This window comes from Callorhinus ursinus, unplaced genomic scaffold, assembly GCF_003265705.2.
Source record: "Callorhinus ursinus isolate GAN/ISIS: 27379988/994484 unplaced genomic scaffold, GSC_fseal_2.0 scaffold30, whole genome shotgun sequence".
Lineage (NCBI taxonomy): Eukaryota > Metazoa > Chordata > Mammalia > Carnivora > Otariidae > Callorhinus > Callorhinus ursinus.
In genome coordinates, this window is record NW_027397092.1 from 14,447,540 (window position 1) to 14,466,999 (window position 19,460).

Below are 19,460 nucleotides of genomic sequence, written 5' to 3' on the forward strand. Positions count from 1 at the left end.
GTCTTGTGTTACATTTTACTTTTTAACTCGAAGAAACATTTAGAAGCCGAGGAAATACTATGGGATGCTGAGAGTTTTCTATGAGAGAATTAAAGTTCTTACAGTAAACGTTGTGATCCCTGTTTAGGTTCCCAACTTGTTTTGGGGTGAATATGTTAACTTATTAAAAATTAATTATAAATATTTTACCAAGTATTAGGCCCAGGCTACCACCCTCTTGGAACAGGCCATCTAGAAAGATATACAGTCAAGTAAAGCAGCAAATACAGTATGGTATAATTAGTTCAGTGAGCCCCTGTCAAAATTACACAGCTCTTTATGGATTTATATATTTAGTGCCTGTCTCCCTCCTTAGGCACTTAACTCCATGAGGGTAGGGACCCCGTTTCTCTTGTTGCTCTATCCATAGCAACTGACACACTTCAGAAGCTCCATGAATATTTTTAAGTGAATGAAAGAGTCATTTATTCTGCAAGTAAGAGAGGCAGCCAGAAGGTTGGAGACGACTGGATCAGGAACGGTTTGGTCAGGGGAAACTACTGAAAGAAATTGTCATATTGTCAGAGAATCTATTATGTTATATTTTTCATGTTTTCCATGTTTATATTAATTGGATTCCACCAGCTTCCTTGAGCATCTGGTGTACACATGACCATGCACTGTGTTGTCTATCCAATTCATCCAGTAAGACTGTCCTCTGAATGTACTGACAGCTGAAGTCCCTTTTATACATAAGGAATATGAAATTTTTACTCTTAAATCTTAACAATATAATGTCTTATTTTCATTTCAGACTCTATTTGAACATATACCTTCTACTGACATAAGAAACTGCGTATAACCAATTAACACTGAACACTGCATAATGGCCCTCCTTCTATTTGTTGGAAGGTCATCAAGTTTTAGCTTCTTACGAACAGCACTCCACATTGCCCTGGAGGTTGCTATAGGAATATTAATGATTATCACTAAAAATTGTCATGTAGCCAAAGTCCATAATTATAGAAGTATATGTCATCCTTTAAACAAAATGTCCTGTTTGCCCTGTCAAAAGTTCAGAGATAACACAAGTAAAACCAGTGAATCACCAGAAGTAGAAATTAGTGCAAGTTTATTGTGCACAGACCAAAAAGACAGTTTGAAAACTGGGGGCACTCATGGGACACCTGGGTGGCTCAGTCGGTTGGGAGTCTGCCTTCGGCTTGGATCGTAGCCCTGGGGTCCTGGGATCGAGCCCCACATCAGGCTCCCTGCTCAGCGGGGAACCTGCTTCTCCCTCTGCCACTCCCCCTGCTTGTGCTCTTTCACTGACAAATAAATGAAATCTTTAAAAAAAAAAAAAAAGAAAACTGGGAGCACTCAAACCAAAACATAGAAGGAGGCTCAGGGGTATATTTTTATAAAGCAGCTTAGATAGTAGAAAGTCAGTGACTGTTTATTCTTCAGTGATTGATTATAATATCAGAATTTTTTTTGAATGATAGGGAATTGCTCAGTGGTTATCTCATATCAACCTTGGAAATCAGTTCAGGTTTTGCTTATGATTTACAGGGGCATAAGCAAGAAAAGATTGAGATCAAGTTAGTCTTGCCCAATAAGCTATATTAAATTTTGTGTGTATGCCTAACTGGTTTTGTCGGCTCAGGGAATCTTCTGGGCTGGTCACTCACTGTTCGTTTTTTTTTTATTTTAACAGCCCCAGTCCTTATCTGCCCCATTCTTCTACCTTTTTCATTAGCGGAAGGCAGGATGTTTGTACAGAATTAGAATAGTTGTGATAAATCTTTCATGAGGTGAAATGACTGGTTGCTTGAGTTTGGAAAAATGGAAACAAAAAATCAGCAGCAAAAATAAGAAAGAAGATCTTTGACCTTAACTTCAGCACCTTCAGTTAAGTAGGACTCTCCTTGGAGAGTCTTTGAAAGCTTTCATAACTGAAATAAAACCCATGAATTAAAAAGTAGATCTTTTTGTCTTATTTGGAAAGTGAGGTATAATTTTATGCATTGTCGGTGCCGTCATAGAGTCAGTATATTTCCTCCAGTGGATATAATACATTCATTAATTGTGTTTACATTTTCAAAATTGTATGGAAACTACTGTCTTGACATTTTGTTTTACAAAGTTCTTCAAAGCCTAATTCAGAAGTGATAACCTCCCTCCTTCCCATTGTCTGTTATTTGTTATGGTGTGACAATTAAATCACCAGCGAAGGGAGTAGTTAACTTATGTTGATGTTACATGAATGAAGGCTGTGTGCGTGTTTGCGAAGTGCCAACTTGAAAACCCCTTGAAATTCCTCTTTGCCTCTTCTCTCTAAAACATTGTGAGTAGAACAAAAGGTTTAAGAAAAGAGTGAATACAAAACATTTACTTGACAATTAATACCAAAACTTTAAAAATATCTGTACAGGGGAAGTGAATTGTTTAAGTTTCAACAGTCGTCCACTGTTATCTTAACTATATATATGGTCCTTGCCACGGTGTGGAGACATCAGGCTAAGTCAGTCAAATTGATGAACAGTCAAGTTCAATTGTCACTAGTTTAGTTTTGTGTTTTTGATTGTAGTATTATTTTATTGATAACAGGGTAATTTAATTAAGATATATGGATTTACTTAAACTAACAAATGATTGGCGCACCTGACTGGCTCAGTTGGTAGAGCAAGTGACTCTTGTTTTTGGGTCATGAGTTCAAGCCCCACGTTATACATGGAGTTTACTTAAGAAAAATGAATAAAATTTTTTAAAAAATAATAAACTAAGAAATGGTTACTACCATGATACCATTATAAACTGACATCTCATTACTTTAGTGATTTCTTTCTGGATTTAAATCTCTTTGATGTTTGCCTTAGAAAGCATGTGTTCAGAATTTCCCTGCTGAGGAATCTATAGCCCATGGTTATTTTCTGTGTTGTCTGACATATTTTTAAACTGTAGAGAATATATACTGTTGAGAAAACTTCACCACATATAAGAGTTAGTATCTGGAAGCTATTTTCTGTGTTGTCTGACAGGTTTTTTTTTTTAAACTAAAATAGCTAACAAAATGAAATGTAACAGGAAGAGAAGTTTTAATGGTACAGACTGTCCATAGGATTTCAGTGAAGATTCAACTAGCTAATTAAACAAGGCAAAGCATACAGAGAATTAGTACAAGCTGAAATTAAAAAGGTACGAACTTATTAGATCATTTATGACAGGATTCTTTAGGTTGCAGGTTAAGCTGCACAACTAACCTACCTAAAACAGAAGAGGAATTACTATCTTTGGAAATTGGGAAATCTGACTGATCTGGCCTTAGGTACAGCCTGGTGCTGTGTTCATTGCTATCAGCAGCATTCAGTGTTTCTTATATCACTTCTCCACCCTTGTGTGGGTGTCAAGGTCTGCTTTTCTTTCTGTGGAATTATAATTGTGCAAAATGTGTACCTATGGCCAAAGGGAATATTGTTTGCTATCAGGAGAGAGATCTTGCCCATGAATGAAGCTAATCCGGAGTAAACCATTTATAACAAAGTATATTAATTGGCCACACTGTGACTTGTATTCCTCTTTAGGAAAGGTGAGGATCATGTGAAATAAAAGGAAAAGGAAAATTTTTTTTACCATTTTAATCATGTTTAAGTCTACAACTCAGTAGGGTCAACTATATTCACATTGTTTTAGTCAAATCTCAAGAACTTTTCTTCTTGCAAAACTGAAACTCTATACCCATTAAACAACTCTCCATTCCCCATTCCCCCAGCCCCTGGAAACTACCATTCTGCTTTCTATTTCTATGAGTGTGACTACTTTAGGTACTTCATATAAGTGGACTCATACACAATTTGTCTTTTTGTGACTAGCTTATTTCACTTAGTATGATGTCCTCAAGGTTCATCAGTGTTGTAGCATGTGACAGGATTTCAAAAGGAAAAGACATTTTAAGGTTTTTTAAGTTACTTTAAAAGGCTATCCGAGAACAGATACTCTCAGGCAACTGAAATTCATGAAATAAACATAAAGAAAATCTATGAGACTGACAATAGCTGGAAAATGCACTGCTCACTTAACATTTTTTTTTTAAATTCAAATTCATTTAGAACATTGGGATTACCAAGAAAAAAACGCAACATCACATCTGCATCCTTTGGACTACAAGTTTTCAATACTTGCTGCTTTTAGTATCCTAAAAGTGGCTCAGTCAGTTAAGTATCTGCCTTTGGCTCAGGTCAAGATCCCGGGTCCTGGGATCCAACCCCATGGCCAGCTCCTTGCTCAGCAGGGAGCCTGCTTCTCCCTCTCCCTCTGCCTGCCACTCCTCCGCCTGCTTGTGCTCGCGCGCTCTCTCTCTTTCTCGTTCTCCCTCTCAAATAAATAAATCTTTTTTTTTTAAGTATTCTTTGGGGGTGATTGCTTAAAAAAAAAGGAGACATTTTATTTTAAATTTTTTGCACATCATTTTTTTAAAGATTTGTTTATTTATTCTAGGGACAGAGAGAGTCTCAAGCGGATTCTGTGCTGAGCACAGAGCCTGTTGAGGGGCTCGATCCCACAACCCCAAGATCACGATCTGAGCCCAAACTGAGAGTCAGACATTCAACTGACTGCACCACCCAAGCACCCCTGCATGTGATTTTTAATTGAACCTTTTATTTTGAGACAATTATTCATTTGTGTACTTCTGTAAAAAAAAAAAAAAAAAGTATTGCAAAGAAATCCCATGTATCCCTTAACCAGTTTCCCCCAGTGGCAAAATCTTGAAAAAGTGTAAACATCACAACCAGGACATTGACTTTGATATAGTCCACTTATCTTATTCCGATTACCCCAGTTTTCCTTGTATTTATTTTTGTGTGTGGGTAGGTACATACACATGTATTTAGTTCCATACAATTTTATCACATGTTGGACATAGAATTTTTAGAGTTTATAGATTAGATGTGGTTATTTCCAAGGTGCTGTTATTGTTATAAGTCTTAGTAGCATTAAGAGTATTATTTTATGGTCTTCATTTTATGTGACAAACATATATAGATGATATGAGGAAGGGCATAGCATATCATACTTAAACTAGATCTTTGCATTCAACAACTTATTCAAGCTGTATCCTTTAATATTTTCCTCATTCACTCTATGATTATAAAATGATAGATGAATCTTTTTTCCCAAACTCATTTCTTCTCTTTAATATTTACAAGTGGGTACAGTTTTGTTTTTTTTTAAGACTTTATGTTTAAGTAATCCCTACACCCAGAGTGGGGCTCCAACTCACAACTCTGAGACAAGAGTCCCATGCTCGTCCAACTGAGCCAGCCAGGCGCCCCAGGTACAGTTTTCATTATGGCATTTTCACTAGAGAAGTGAGAAATACTTTAAGAACTTTACTATTAATATTTGAAGATAGTAATTGAGGGAAAATAATAGTGTTAATTTGAAAATTCACTATTTTGCCTATACCTTCATATTTACTGTTTTTATAGAACAAAAGAAAGATCATTAGCATTTGCTTTAAGGATAATAAGACTCCCAATTTAGTTACATAGTATTGCATAACAAATCATAGAGAATAAAATGAGTTTAAGTATTTGCAAAGCAAATTACCCAACCCTTAAGTACACATTTGCCATTATATTTTACACGACTTAAATGATTTATTATTTCTTGTTCACATTCATAAATTATTCTAATTTGCAGAGTCTGTACTTCCTAGAACAGGAACATCTTTTTTCTACAAATCCTCCTTAATCTCATTTGTAGGAAGAGATTCAAAGAGAGTTTTCTAAGTTAGAAGATCCTTTCTTTTAACAATAAATAGAGTGGCTTAAGGAGAACAAAAGAACTTGTACTAAATTGAAATAGCTTCTTTAGACAAATAAAGTAAGGAATTTTCTCCTTAATAGAGAATAATTAATGCAACTATTTTCTTAATAGAGAACATGAAAAATGTTCATGAACAGGTTTTCAATAATGGCATGGCCTCTAATTTCTCCTTTGTTTCAACAGAGACGTCTTGAAGACAATTCAGCTTTTTAGTTTTTAGATGATAATCTGAGGTCAAATGATGGCTACACTGAGCATATTTGAATTATTTTTTAAGGAAAACTTAAGGCCATCCTCAATTGCTCACTTATTCAATACTAATAATAGTAGAAGCAAATAAGTACAATAATAATAATACCTATTATTATGACCCTAATTAATAAACAGCAGTTACTATACACCAGGTACTCTTCTAAGTACTTTAATTTCTCTAATCCTTTGTAACTCTTTATTTCTATTCCATTTTTTAAAAAAATATTTATTTGAGAGAAGGAGGGGGAGAGGAGGGAGAGAGTGCAAGCTGGGGGAGGGACAGAGGGAGAGAGAGAATCTCAGCCAGACTCCCCACGGAGGACTGAGCCCCACACAGGGCTCAATCCCATGACCCTGAGATCATGACCTAAGCTAAAATCAAGAGTTGGACACTTAACAGACTGAGCCACCAAGGCACCTCTCTATTCCACTTTTTTAAGCTTTCCTACTTTCTTTCTTTTTTTTTTTTGAGATTTTATTTTTTTAAGTAATCTCTACACCCATCATGGAGCTCGAGCTCAAAACCCTGAGATCAAGAGTTGCACACCCCACCAACTAAACCAGCCAGCTGTCCCTAAGCTTTCTGACTTCCCATCTTTTCTCTCCCTTACTGAGCTTTTCATGATGTCTCTTCTTTTCCTTTCCTTCTGATTTTGTTTTCATGTCTGTGATGGTTTATTTGTTATGCTTTCTTTTTTTTTTCATTCTGTGAACTGACATTTCATCTCCCCATCACATCTTTGAGACATTTTATTTCTACTTTGTTGTCTTCAAAGATAGAGGAAAGTGCTTCTTATGTTTTTAAAACACTTGCTTAAATGTTGCCCTCAGTTCCATGTCTTCTGTTTTTTGGTGGGGTCGGAGGGGGAAGGCAGAGGCTGGCTTTTCATGTGGTCTTTTTTTCTTATAGAAACTTCGTGTTAATGTGTACTGTGTTCCTTTTTTTAGAAAACGTACTTATCCCTGGCTGCAAAATTTACTTTTCCCTGGACAAGCTCTTCACCATAGATTTATTTTGGCAGAGATGTTTGTCACAGTTCTAGGCTTGCTGATTTCAACAAAGAAAGGGCTTTGGTCCTCTCTGCTGCCTCACATTAAACCTGCTTTATGAAAACATGGCTTAACTACTTAATTCTTTGAGTTCTGTATCTCTGCCTCTTCTTCTCTGAAACAGAACATTTCCATCAGAGTTTATTTGCCCCCCCCCCAGATCACCTCAGCTCCTGCACCCATAGTTGTCTACGCAGAATAGGATTTATACCCTACATTGTCTGGTCGTGTATTCTTCCTGGTTATTTCTGAGATCGTCTGTCTGTTGGGCCCTTTTGCCCCTGACATTGCTCTGCTTGGCCTTTTGTCCCCACTTGCTTCCAGATGACCCCGCTCAACCTCATCAGCTTTTGGAAAATATACACATATTTTGGTGACCATGTATTATTCCAGTCTTTTCATTTTTAAAGATGGAGTTTGCAGTATATTATTTTTAGCATTCCCTGTGTCTTTTAAAAATTGCCTTATTGAGGTATAATTTACATTCTACAAAAGTCTCCCCTGTAAATGTACAGTTTAGTAATATTTAGTAGATTTATACAGTTGTAAACAATTAACAAATCTAGTTTTCAGAACTTTGCATTGCCCCAAAAGTTACTTTGTGCCTGTTTGCAGTCAACTCCTTACTGTTTCTTTGAAGATTTCATTGCTGAAATGGAATTCCTTTATTGACATAGCTGTGATCACTCCAGAAGTTATCTGTGTTTTGTTTTGTTTTCATTACTAATAAATCTAAAGGAGAAGAATCTATAGTAGAAGACTAATAATAATGTACCACTCTTTCTTGGCATCTGTTCTGCTCTCTGCTTTTTATAATAGATTTTTCTGTAGCCTCTCAGGTAATTTTCTTACCAGGGAGTGAGATTTGGGTGGAAACAGTTGAAGCACTAGGGTCTGTCAGGACACACTGATGTTAATTGCTGTCGTGATTTTGTTGGTGTGAAATGATTTTCCCCTTCCAGTGTAAATCTCTGGAAGGAGCATGAAATCAATTGGAAGTTCTTTAAAGAAGAAGTCCACCTATATTGGAGGTCCTGAATTATTTCAAACAAGCTAGTATAATTTTAAAAGTAAATTTTACACTTTTTTCTTAAAGCAATTTTGCTACATTCAAAATTTAGTGTGACAAGTCACAAAAACCGGCTACTTGTTCTAGCTGTAGTTGTGATGCCTTATATCTCACTTGTCCCTTGGTTAAATCACTTAACACTTGTGAACCCCAGTATCCTGAAATTTCCACAATAATTTATCTTTCTTAGAGTAAGATGTTGAGCTCTCTTGTTAGGAGAAGATGCCTCAATGGCATGTTTGATACATTAAAGCACTTGAGTGCGTGTAGCCAGTTGTAACTGTTTCCAAGCATTTCCAGAGATAAGCAAAGATGAAGCAAGCCAAGGGAAGGGTGCCGTTCTCCTTCTCTGAAAACTAGCTAACAAGAACAGCCTCCGGGGGAGATTGGCAAATCCTCGAACTGTTACTTATACACAGTTATCATTTACTGAGTGTTTTCTATGTGCCAGCCACAATGTTTAGCATTGTATATATATTTTTCTTATAGAGTAATATTTTAATATACATTGTGGTAGTTGACATTTTCCCTTTTATAGATAAGGAGACTGAGATTTAGACAGATTGGCTAGGAAATGGCTTAGAAATGGTGGAACCAGTACTCAAATCCAGATCTGGCTGACTTCATAGCCAGGCTTTTAAAACATTCTCACATTTATGCGGTATAGCTTGGACCTTCCTACATTTAAAAATAGGAAATTTGGATATGTTCTATGCTTCTTCATGGAAAACATGATAAATTCAAGACGTTTACATCATTACTGTACTTCCTAGAATGTGTATGAATACACTGTTTTCAAGGATTGCCCCATCACTGTCTTTGTCTATTTGTAATATTAAATTTATCAAATTATGCAGTATTAATCACTTTAATAGCACTAAAAGAGCAGTTTCCTCTGAGCGTTGTTTCTAGCATTGCCCCCCCCCCCTTTTTCTTAGTCCTGTAAAGCATGCCTAAAGAAAGAATAGTTTCGGGGAGCTCAGTCAGTTAAGCGTCTACCTTCGACTCAGGTCATGATCTGACCAGGGTCCTGGAATTGAGCTCCATGTCCTCAGGCTCTCAGCTCAGTGGGGAGCCTGCTTCTCCTCCTCCCCCCTGCTTGTGCTTTCTCTCTCTCTCTCTCTCAAATAAATAAAATCTTAAAAAAAAAAGAATAGTTTCATATAGCCAATACTTTTACAGGTGGTATAATTAGTAGTTCATATGTGATCAGAAATCTATTTTTTTTACCTTCTTGCATAAAAAGAAATAAAAATCTGTGGAAAATTATATAATGTAAAATATTGAACACAATTTCAGTAATAAATGATAATACCACAAAAAGGAAGATATAACAGCCCACTGTAAATTATGAATTTAATTTGATTTATCATTAAACAGAATTTTAAAATCAGCATGTGTTTTGAGAAAAAAAATATTGGATGCAGTTGAACTACTGTTTTGAATCAAGTCCAAAATCCTTTTCTAAATATCTGTTGTTATATTCTTCTGATAGTGATTTGAAAATCTGAGTATCTCAGATGAAATACTGGAGATAAAGAATCTGCTGTAGTACTGGTCTTACTCCTTTTAGGTCACCTTCTCTAGTTAAACTTCTGTAATTTATCTCCCTCCCTCTCTCTCTCTCTCCCCCTCTCTGTCTTTCTCTTCCCCCCCAACCCCTCCATCCACATATCCACACTTGTTTATGTACATACATATCAGAAAAGCCTACCTAACTCTACATACATATTTATCACAATTTCAAAATCAAATCTCTTAATAATTGGAGTATAATAAACAAACATATCTTAAGTAACAGTTTGGTGAATGTTAACAAATCGAATACATACATGTCACCATGACCTACATCAACAAATAGAACATTAACAGCACTCTAGAGCTCTCTACCCACTTTCTTGAATTTTTATTACTATTCTAACAGCTAAAAGCATAGGTTAGCTTTACCTGTTTCTGAATTCCATGTAAATAGAATCAAACAAAATGTATTCTTTTGTATACATCTTGTTTCATTGTGAGATTTCTCCACATTGTTGTAATATTTCATTTATTTTAACTGATGTATTGTCATTATATGAATATAGGACATTTATTTATCTATGCTACTCTTGATATTTGGGTTGCCTTCAGTTGGGTGTATTTTGAATAATGCTGCTATGAAAACTCATATATATTTTTAGGTATATGTATGAATATATTTATATTGGGTATATATCTAAGAGTAGAAATACTGAGTCATAAGGAATGTATATGGTCATTTCAGTCGATAAATTTTCCACAGTGGTTGAACCAAGTTCCATCCTCATCACCCATGTGTGAGAGTTCCAAATTCTGGCAATGTGTTATCAGTCTGTTTAGTTTTAGCATTCTTGTTAGGTCTGAAATGTTATCACATTATGACTTTAAATTGTATATACCCTGATGAGGAATGACCTACAGAATGTTTTTGTATGTTTATTGGGCATTTGTATATTCTCTTTTGTGATGTGCCCATTCAGGCTTTTTTGTTTTATTTTGTTTTTTTCCCCCATTTTCAGCTGGTTTGTCCTTCTTCCTTACTAATTTGTCTAGGTTCATTACATATTCTCGGTATTAGTCCTTTTTGGTAAGATCTGGTAAAAATATCTTCTCCCACTCTGTAGTTTACCTTTTATAATCTTTTAATGTTGTTTTTGAGGAACAGTTATTAATTTTAATGTAGTCCATTTCATCAATCTGATTTTATGGTTGGTATCTTGTGTCATATTTAAGAATTCTGTACCTAACCAAAAGTCATGCAGATACTTTTTATGTTAACTTTTAGAAAGCTTATTTTATTTTTGTACCTTTTATATTTATATCAACAATCCATCTGGGATAGATTTGGCGGGGGGAATGTAGGGGGTCAGTTTTTACTTTTTTCCACATGAATACCAACTGACCTTGCATTATTGATGGGAAAGATCCACCCTTTCTCCGCTCCCCAATGTCTTATTTGTCATAAATCGAGTGATGTCATAAGTCATGTGTCGGTTTATTTGCGGATTATTTTGGTCCTTTGTTTTATTTGTTTATCCTTGTATCAATATTATACTATCTAAATTTCTGTAACTTTTTAAATCTGTGGTGTATCTTTTTTTAACATTGTCTTGAATATCCTTGACTTTTCATTTCTATATAAATTTTAGAATCAGCCTGTTAATATCAAAAGCAACATATTCTTTTTAATAAAGAGTGGGATTTGTATTGCATTGCATTGAACCTATACCTCAAATTAAGAATTTTCTTCACAGTATATTTTAAACAAACATTTGCAAATATAATCTAGCCATATATAAAGAGGACAAAATATCAGGATCATGATGGGTTTAGTCAGGGAATACAGTGGTTGTTTAATATTGGAAATACATTAGTAATTCACCATAACAAGAAAAAAAAAAGGTATCACATAACCTTCTCAATGGATGCAGGAAAAAAACCCTTTGATTAACTTGAAATGTCATTCATGATAAAACTCTTACCAAATTAGAAATAAAAAGGAACTTAGTGTCCTAAATAAAGCTATTGATGACTTCTTCACTGAGTCTGGGGTTGGAACAAGGTTGTGCTATACCACATTTTCCTGAAGATCCTGGCCCAAAACAAGGAAACCTAACTCAGACTTGTTACTTCCCAGCTGGCTTCTGTACAGTGGGTGTTCCAAAGACAAGAAGGGGAAGCTGCCAATCTGGAAACTGGCACAGTATCATTCCTAATGTGGTCTCTTAGTTAAAGTAGTGACAGAATCACTCAGATTCAAGAGAAAAGGGCATATGAGCGAAATAAGTCAATTAGAGAAAGACATGTATCATATGACCTCACTGATATGAGGAATTCTTAATCTCAGGGAACAAACTGAGGGTTGCTGGAGTGGTGGGGGGTGGGAGGCATGGGGTGGCTGGGTGATAGACATTGGGGAGGGTATATACTATGGTGAGCACTGTGAATTGTGTAAGACTGTTGAATCACAGACCTGTACCTCTGAAACAAACAATACATTATATGTTAAAAAAAAAAGAAGAAGAAGAAGAAGAAGATAACAGGAGGGGAAAAATGAAGGGGGGGAAATCAGAGAGGGAGACGAACCATGAGAGACGATGGACTCTGAGAAACAAACTGAGGGTTCTAGAGGGGAGGGGGTGGGGGGATGGGTTAGCCTGGTGATGGGTATTAAAGAGGGCACATTCTGCGTGGAGCACTGGGTATTATATGCAAACAATGAATCATGGAACACTACATCAAAAACATGATATAATGTATGGTGGTTAACATAACATAATAATAAAAAAAAAAAAAGAGAAAGGGGCATAGGCCCCATCTCTCGATGGGAGGAGTGACAGAGAATTTATCACCACTATTCTGCCATAAGTTCTTACATGTTAGAAACTAGTTATTTTTTACAGTAAAAAGTGAGCTCTGGCTTGGTTGGGATAAACCTAGGCTCTAGCTTCACTGAATATAAAATAATTAGTCATTGATTTTCTTCCTTGGGGTCTTCCTTGGCTGTATTCTACTGTTTTTCAGCATTGTTGTTGCTATGGAAAATGTGACAAGATTCATTCTTTTTCTGTGTACAGCCAAACTGGGTTTTGTTTATTTATTTTGCTCTTTTTTCTCTTGGCCGCATTGCACATAGATATATATCTGCCTTTATTATAAAGGAAATATGGCCCTCAGATATATTTTACATATGTAATCTTACCTTCTTTAATATATATCCATGTGTATTGAATATATATTCAAGCTTTTGAATGCATATAAATATGTATATTTATATATGTGTATGCGTATATATACATATATATACACACACACAAAGATTTGTATTTGCAAACTTTTTTGAAAGATTTTTTTATTTTGAGAGAGAGAGAGAGTGTGTGCAGGGCAGGGGGAGCAGAGGGCGAAGGAGAGAGAGAATCTCAAGCAGACTGCCCACTGAGTGGGGAGCCCAACAGAGGGCTTGATCTCACAACATGGAGATCATGACCTGAGCCAAAATCAAGATTCAGATGCTTAACTGACTGAGCCACCCAGGCACCTCTATATCTCCAAACTTTTAACCTCTCTTTTATGTTTCCATTATTTTGCTAAATTTTGTCAAGTCTCCTCCTCCTGTGTTTTCCACAAGTCTATTTCTTGGTTCTTATATTGTGACCATCTTTGGTTTTATTTCTCTTCAAGCTCATGTATCTATTCCTTGAGTTCTTGTTTTATGGAGATTGTATTTTCTTTATTTGATTTGTCTATCATTTTTTTTTAAAGATTTTATTTGTTTGACAGAGAGAGACACAGCGAGAGAGGGAACACAAGCAGGGGGAGTCGGGGAGGGAGAAGCAGGCTTCCCGCGGAGCAGGGAGCCCGATGCGGGGCTCGATCCCAGGACCCTGGGATCATGACCTGAGCCGAAGGCAGACGCTTAATGACTGAGCCACCCAGGCGCCCCTAATTTGTCTATCATTTTTACTTTTTTTGGATATATATTCTTAAATTTTCAATGTTCTTTTCCTCCTTATTCATCAATATACTTACAGATGTCTCATGTTGCTACTGCTGCTGGTAGTTCTCCTTCTCTTCTTCCTCCGCCTCCTTTTCCTTTTCCTTCTCCATTGGTACTTCTCTTGAATAGGTGTGATGGAGGTTTCTTTACTGACAGAGAAGGAAGAGTCAGCTGGCAATTTGAAGTGTGACCTTATAACTTTACGTTTTTCTCATTTTGTTTCTACCTAAAGTAGTGAACTTGTTCAAGACTAGTAGCCAAACTTTCTGGCTCATAAGGATGTCAAGCATGTCTAATTTTGGACATGATCCTTTAGATCAGTAGTGTAGATCAGTATAATTTCTGTTACTCCTTACGTTAACAAGAACTTACTCTGTAAAGATGGCATATCAGAATGCTCAATAAAACTTAAATCTTCTCTGGGTCTGGTGTTGCCATTCCAAGTAACACAGCATGGGGTTTACTCCTCAGGGTGAACCCTCTGTTTTGGGAAACCCATGCTCTATCCACCCTGCCCCTCCCTCACAATGATCCCTTATGGGGTTTTGGGTATATTCAGTTCTTATTTTCATTGATATTTTTGGTCAATTTCAAAAGGAAAAGAAGAGGCAAAGATTCTTTACTTCAAAATACATAACTGGAGGTTAGTGTGCAGTGTTTGTATATAACAGGAGGTTAATTTGCATTATTTGAGCATATGAATCTGACATTTTGAAACTATTTTCAGGGTTGCCTGGGTGGCTCAGTCGGTTAAGCATCTGCCTTCAGCTCATATCATGACCTTGGGGTCCTGGAATCCAGCCCCACGTTAGGCTCTCTGCTCAGTGGGGGAGCCTGCTTCTCCCTCTCCCTCTGCCTGCTGCTCTGCCTGCTCCTGCTCACTTGTGCTCTCTCTCTCTCTCTTTCTCTCTCTATCAAATAAGAAACAAAATTTTTAAAAAAGAAACAATTTTAATTTCACTTAAATATAAATTTTACAAGTCGACTTTTGCTAGGAAATACCATATAACTAATTTCTATTAAATAATTTAAATGTTTTCATTTATTGCTTTCTTTCTTTTTAAATTTATTCTAACATCTTGATTTCTTTCGCTTTTCAGATGCAACAACTGTTCCATGAAAATTATGAACATAATCGGAAGGGTTATATCCAAGACCTTCACAATAGCAAAATCCATGCAGCCATAACACTTCACCCCAACAAAAGGCCTGCCTACCAGTACAGGCTTCATAATTACATGCTCAGCCGCAAAATTTCTGAACTTCGCTACCGTACCATCCAGCTCCACCGGGAGAGTGCTTTGATGAGCAAGCTCAGTAACAGCGAAGTGAGTAAAGAGGACCAGCAGCTGGGAGTGATGCCTTCTTTCAACCACTTCCAGCCTCGGGAGAGAGATGAAGTGATAGAATGGGAGTTCCTGACGGGGAAACTCCTTTACTCAGCATCTGAGAACCAGCCTCCTCGACAGAACATCAACAGCATCCTGAGAACGGCACTGGATGACACCGTGCTACAGGTGATGGAGATGATCAATGAAAACGCCAAGAGTAGGGGACGGCTCATTGACTTCAAGGAAATTCAGTATGGCTACCGCAGGGTTGATCCCATGCATGGGGTAGAATACATTTTGGATTTACTCCTCTTGTATAAAAGACACAAGGGGAGGAAACTAACTGTGCCAGTGAGACGTCATGCTTATCTTCAGCAGTTGTTCAGCAAGCCTTTCTTCAGAGAAACTGAAGAGCTAGATGTCAACAGCCTTGTGGAGAGTATTAACAGTGACACTCAGTCATTCTCCTTTATATCTAATTCTTTAAAGATACTATCTTCTTTTCAAGGTGCCAAAGAAATGGGAGGGCACAATGAAAAGAAAATACACATTCTTGTTCCTCTCATTGGAAGGTATGACATTTTCTTGAGGTTCATGGACAACTTTGAAAAAACTTGTCTTATTCCAAAGCAGAATGTAAAGCTGGTCATCACCCTTTTCAGTAGGGATTCTGGCCAAGATTCCAACAAGCATATTGAGCTGATAAGAGAGTATCAGAACAACTACCCTAAAGCAGAAATTACCTTGATCCCCATGAAGGGAGAGTTCTCCAGAGGTCTCGGTCTTGAAGTGGCTTCTTCCCAGTTTGACAATGATACTTTGCTGCTATTTTGTGATGTTGACTTGATCTTCAGAGGAGACTTTCTCCAACGGTGTAGAGACAATACAATTCAGGGACAACAGGTGTACTACCCCATCATCTTTAGCCAGTATGACCCAAAGGTAACCAAAGGGGGAAATCCTCCCACTGATGATGACTTTGTCTTCTCAAAGAAAACTGGATTTTGGAGAGACTATGGATATGGAATTACCTGTATTTATAAAAGTGATCTTCTGGGTGCAGGGGGATTTGATACCTCAATACAAGGCTGGGGACTAGAAGATGTAGATCTCTACAATAAAGTCATTCTATCTGGCTTAAGGCCTTTCAGAAGCCAAGAAGTGGGAGTGGTGCATATTTTCCATGCAGTTCATTGTGACCCTAACTTGGATCCTAAGCAGTATAAGATGTGCTTAGGATCCAAGGCAAGTACTTTTGCCTCAACCATGCAACTGGCTGAACTCTGGTTGGAAAAACATTTGGGTGTCAGGTACAATCGAACTCTCTCCTGACAGTCCAGGCAACACATATTGCCTTTTTAAAGGGGAGTTTACCTCATTGTTGGTTGTTATTTTTATTTTATTATTGTTATTTTTATTATAATTATTATTGTTATAATTTTATTTTGTTATCCTGGTCTTAAACTACTCTTGGTTGTCTTCCAAAGGGTGTTTGTTGACCTCAAGCAAGAAGAGTCTGCAGTTCACTGATATTTCAGATTTCTACTGAAGTCAATTATGTATTACTTTTATATATCTTTATTTGAGATTGAGTTAAATCGTGGCAATCAAATGACTTTTGAAACTCATTCTTCATGAGAGACAGCTTAGAAGAATGTTCTCTTGAGGCTTAAAGATGCAATATTGACTTTTATTTTGTTTGTTACATTCAATGTGATACAAATATTTACTGGTGAAAGGTACCACAAAAGTGCTTTATGCTTCCTATGGGGAAGGGACTCTGTAACATAAACTTGAGTTTTGTAATTTATACAAGGACTTAAATATATAGACAATAATTTTCTTCATCTTTAGAATTTTTAAAGTAAATGAACACTTATGATTGTATGTTTATTTTTTAAAAAAAGTTTTAAAAATTGAGGAGTTTTGTTCCACAAGCAACCGGTACTGGCTACCCTGGTCTTCTGACAATTATGTACTCCTCACAACTGTCTGCTATAAATGCGAATGAACTTTATTTTCTCAAGGAAATATGATTTAATTAAATATTCATGTACATTTTAGAAGCTTTATGAAACAATGTCCTTCATTTGCTGGCAAGAAGATAAAATATGACAGAACCTGGTTATTTATAATAAAACACAGGTATAACAGTAATCTTTTTCAAAAACCCTGAAGAGGTGGTGGTGTTTCCTTTCAGCCATACCTGATGTATTTCTTAGCGGTCATACTCACCAAAATGTGCTTGCTACATAGACTGGAAAAGTTAATAAGGGATTATGGGCATACTGTTTGTATTATTATGCTTTAAATCCTGGCCTTCACAACTGATTAAAAAATGAATGGTTTCTTTATTCAACAATTTACATTCCAGGAGAAGCATTCTTCCTCAATCTCTTCAGCTTTGTGATCAAACCGAAGTAAGAACAGGTCAGAAACTGCCTTTAATTTGGGTTAATTTGGGTTTTCATAAAATGTAGCAGACTGTACATACTGTTCTGCACTTTGATTTTCTTTTTTCACACAATAGGACTAAAGTTTGCTTCAAAGTTGATTTGAAAGCTGTTGTCGGAAATCGCCACCATTATTTGGAACTTGTTGCCAGGAAGCCATATAGCATTTGCCTTAGTGATGGGTTTTATACAGGGTAACAGTCTCTTTTAGTGAGGACATTTGGGGACCCTCAAAAAAAAATACCATTGCTTAATGTTGTGACAAACGTGATGGCACTGCCCTTGACTTTAACATATAATCTTAATGTCAAACTCATTAGAAAGGAATTGATGGCACTTTGAGACGTTAAAAATCTTGACAGGACCAACAATTCAGAATTGATCTCTGCTCTCCTATTTTCTTGGCCTTCATAAACCTTTGCTTTAATAGCTTATTTTCCTACATTATGTGGCTTACCTCTTTTAACAGCTTTTTTTTCCCTGAACAGTAAATATATTAACATGCAGTAAAGAGTGTCATTTGGGAAGAGCTATTGCAAACTAATAATTATTAATGATTTCGTTAATGAAGAAAAGAAATCAGGGGCTGCTCTTTAACTTAAGACAGCTGAAAAACAGCCCGAGTCTTGAGGCAACTACCCAGGGATGAAGTGGCATTCTCTGTAATACTCGTGAAATTATGCTAATGAAACAAGGAAATGCAGAGAGCTCATCTGAATGTAATTACATACCTGCATACTGTCCTAAAATTAATGTAAGTTCATTTAAGTTGTATTTTGTACAACTTGTACAAATTGGTAATTTTGCATTAAGCTTTCCTATCATTTTTTCGTCGGGCACTGCAATATTTCCTGACTGAAACGTTATTGGAATTATACTAGTGAAATTAAGAGTGTTTTCCTGTCTGTGCAATGTCTGTTATTTAAAATCCCTGTAAGGAAAAAAAAAAATGTAAAAGGGCGCCTGGGTGGCTCAGTCGTTAAGCGTCTGCCTTCGGCTCAGGTCATGATCCCAGGGTCCTGGGATCGAGCCCCGCATCGGGTTCCCTGCTCTGCAGGAAGCCTGCTTCTCCCTCTCCCACTCCCCCTGTTTGTGTTCCCTCTCTCGCTGTCTCTCTCTGTCAAATAAATAAATAAAATCTTAAAAAGAATTTAAAAAATAAATAAATAAAATCTCTGTAAGGTTGAAGGGCAGCACAACATGAATGCAACCTGAAGCATCATAGACGTATGTTCCTGCCATTAGCTTATTTGGATGCCTGTGGGTGTTCTGTTTAAGTGTCACTCCAGTAATAATTCCATCTTATTGACCATGCTTCTGTCCACTCACTACCATCCTGTGCATTTCACTGGCGTTGTCCTTTTAAATGTAATCCTCACAACAGCTCTCAGAATATCGATATCCTTTTCTTCATTCAATAGATATGGAAACTGAGGCCATGAACGATGAAGTAACGTGTCCTGAGTTCACACTTGGCATGCTGTAGTTGAGATTTCAGTTAACTGTTGTCCAAATCGGAAGCACCTGCCTTTCCACTGTAACCCAAGGCTTCTCTGTTGTTGGGGTGTTGTTGAAGACAATGGGCAAAGGTCTAGCTGACCCCATAAACATGTATGACCCACCACCGTTCAGCTTACTTCTGCTGTATGCCCATTCTGGGCCGTGCTAAGTTTGCTGATGTTTTGCTCAGTTAGAGCCTCTTCAGGCTTTTAATCGGTCTTGCATCACTTTGCTAGCTCCTTCTGAGTGACAGTGTGTTGGGGCAAGGTTTCTTCTGTCTGCCTGCTCACAAGTCACCGGACATCTGCCAGCAGAAAATACATGCTCAGCATTCCTGATGCCAGCAGCAGCCCTTATCTTTATGGCTTCAGCCAGCTGAGTACAGAAGCTGTCCACAATGAGTACCACCATGCAGTTGCTTGACTATTTATGTCATTTGACGCATGCAGACTTGGCATAAAGCAGCTTTGTCAGAGCTATTT

The 19,460-nt window shown here is 36.9% G+C and overlaps 1 protein-coding gene across 1 annotated transcript in view; it reads left to right on the plus strand.

Moving 5' to 3' along the window:
* The window catches only part of CHSY3 (chondroitin sulfate synthase 3), a 295,973-nt gene extending 278,100 nt beyond the window's left edge, over positions 1-17,873 (plus strand). Inside the window, exon 3 of the mRNA XM_025860899.2 lies at positions 14,795-17,873. Coding sequence (XP_025716684.1) covers positions 14,795-16,357 — 1,563 coding nt within the window. The 3' untranslated portion in view covers positions 16,358-17,873. The remainder of the gene's footprint in view (positions 1-14,794) is intronic.
* Positions 17,874-19,460: the final 1,587 nt, after the last annotated feature.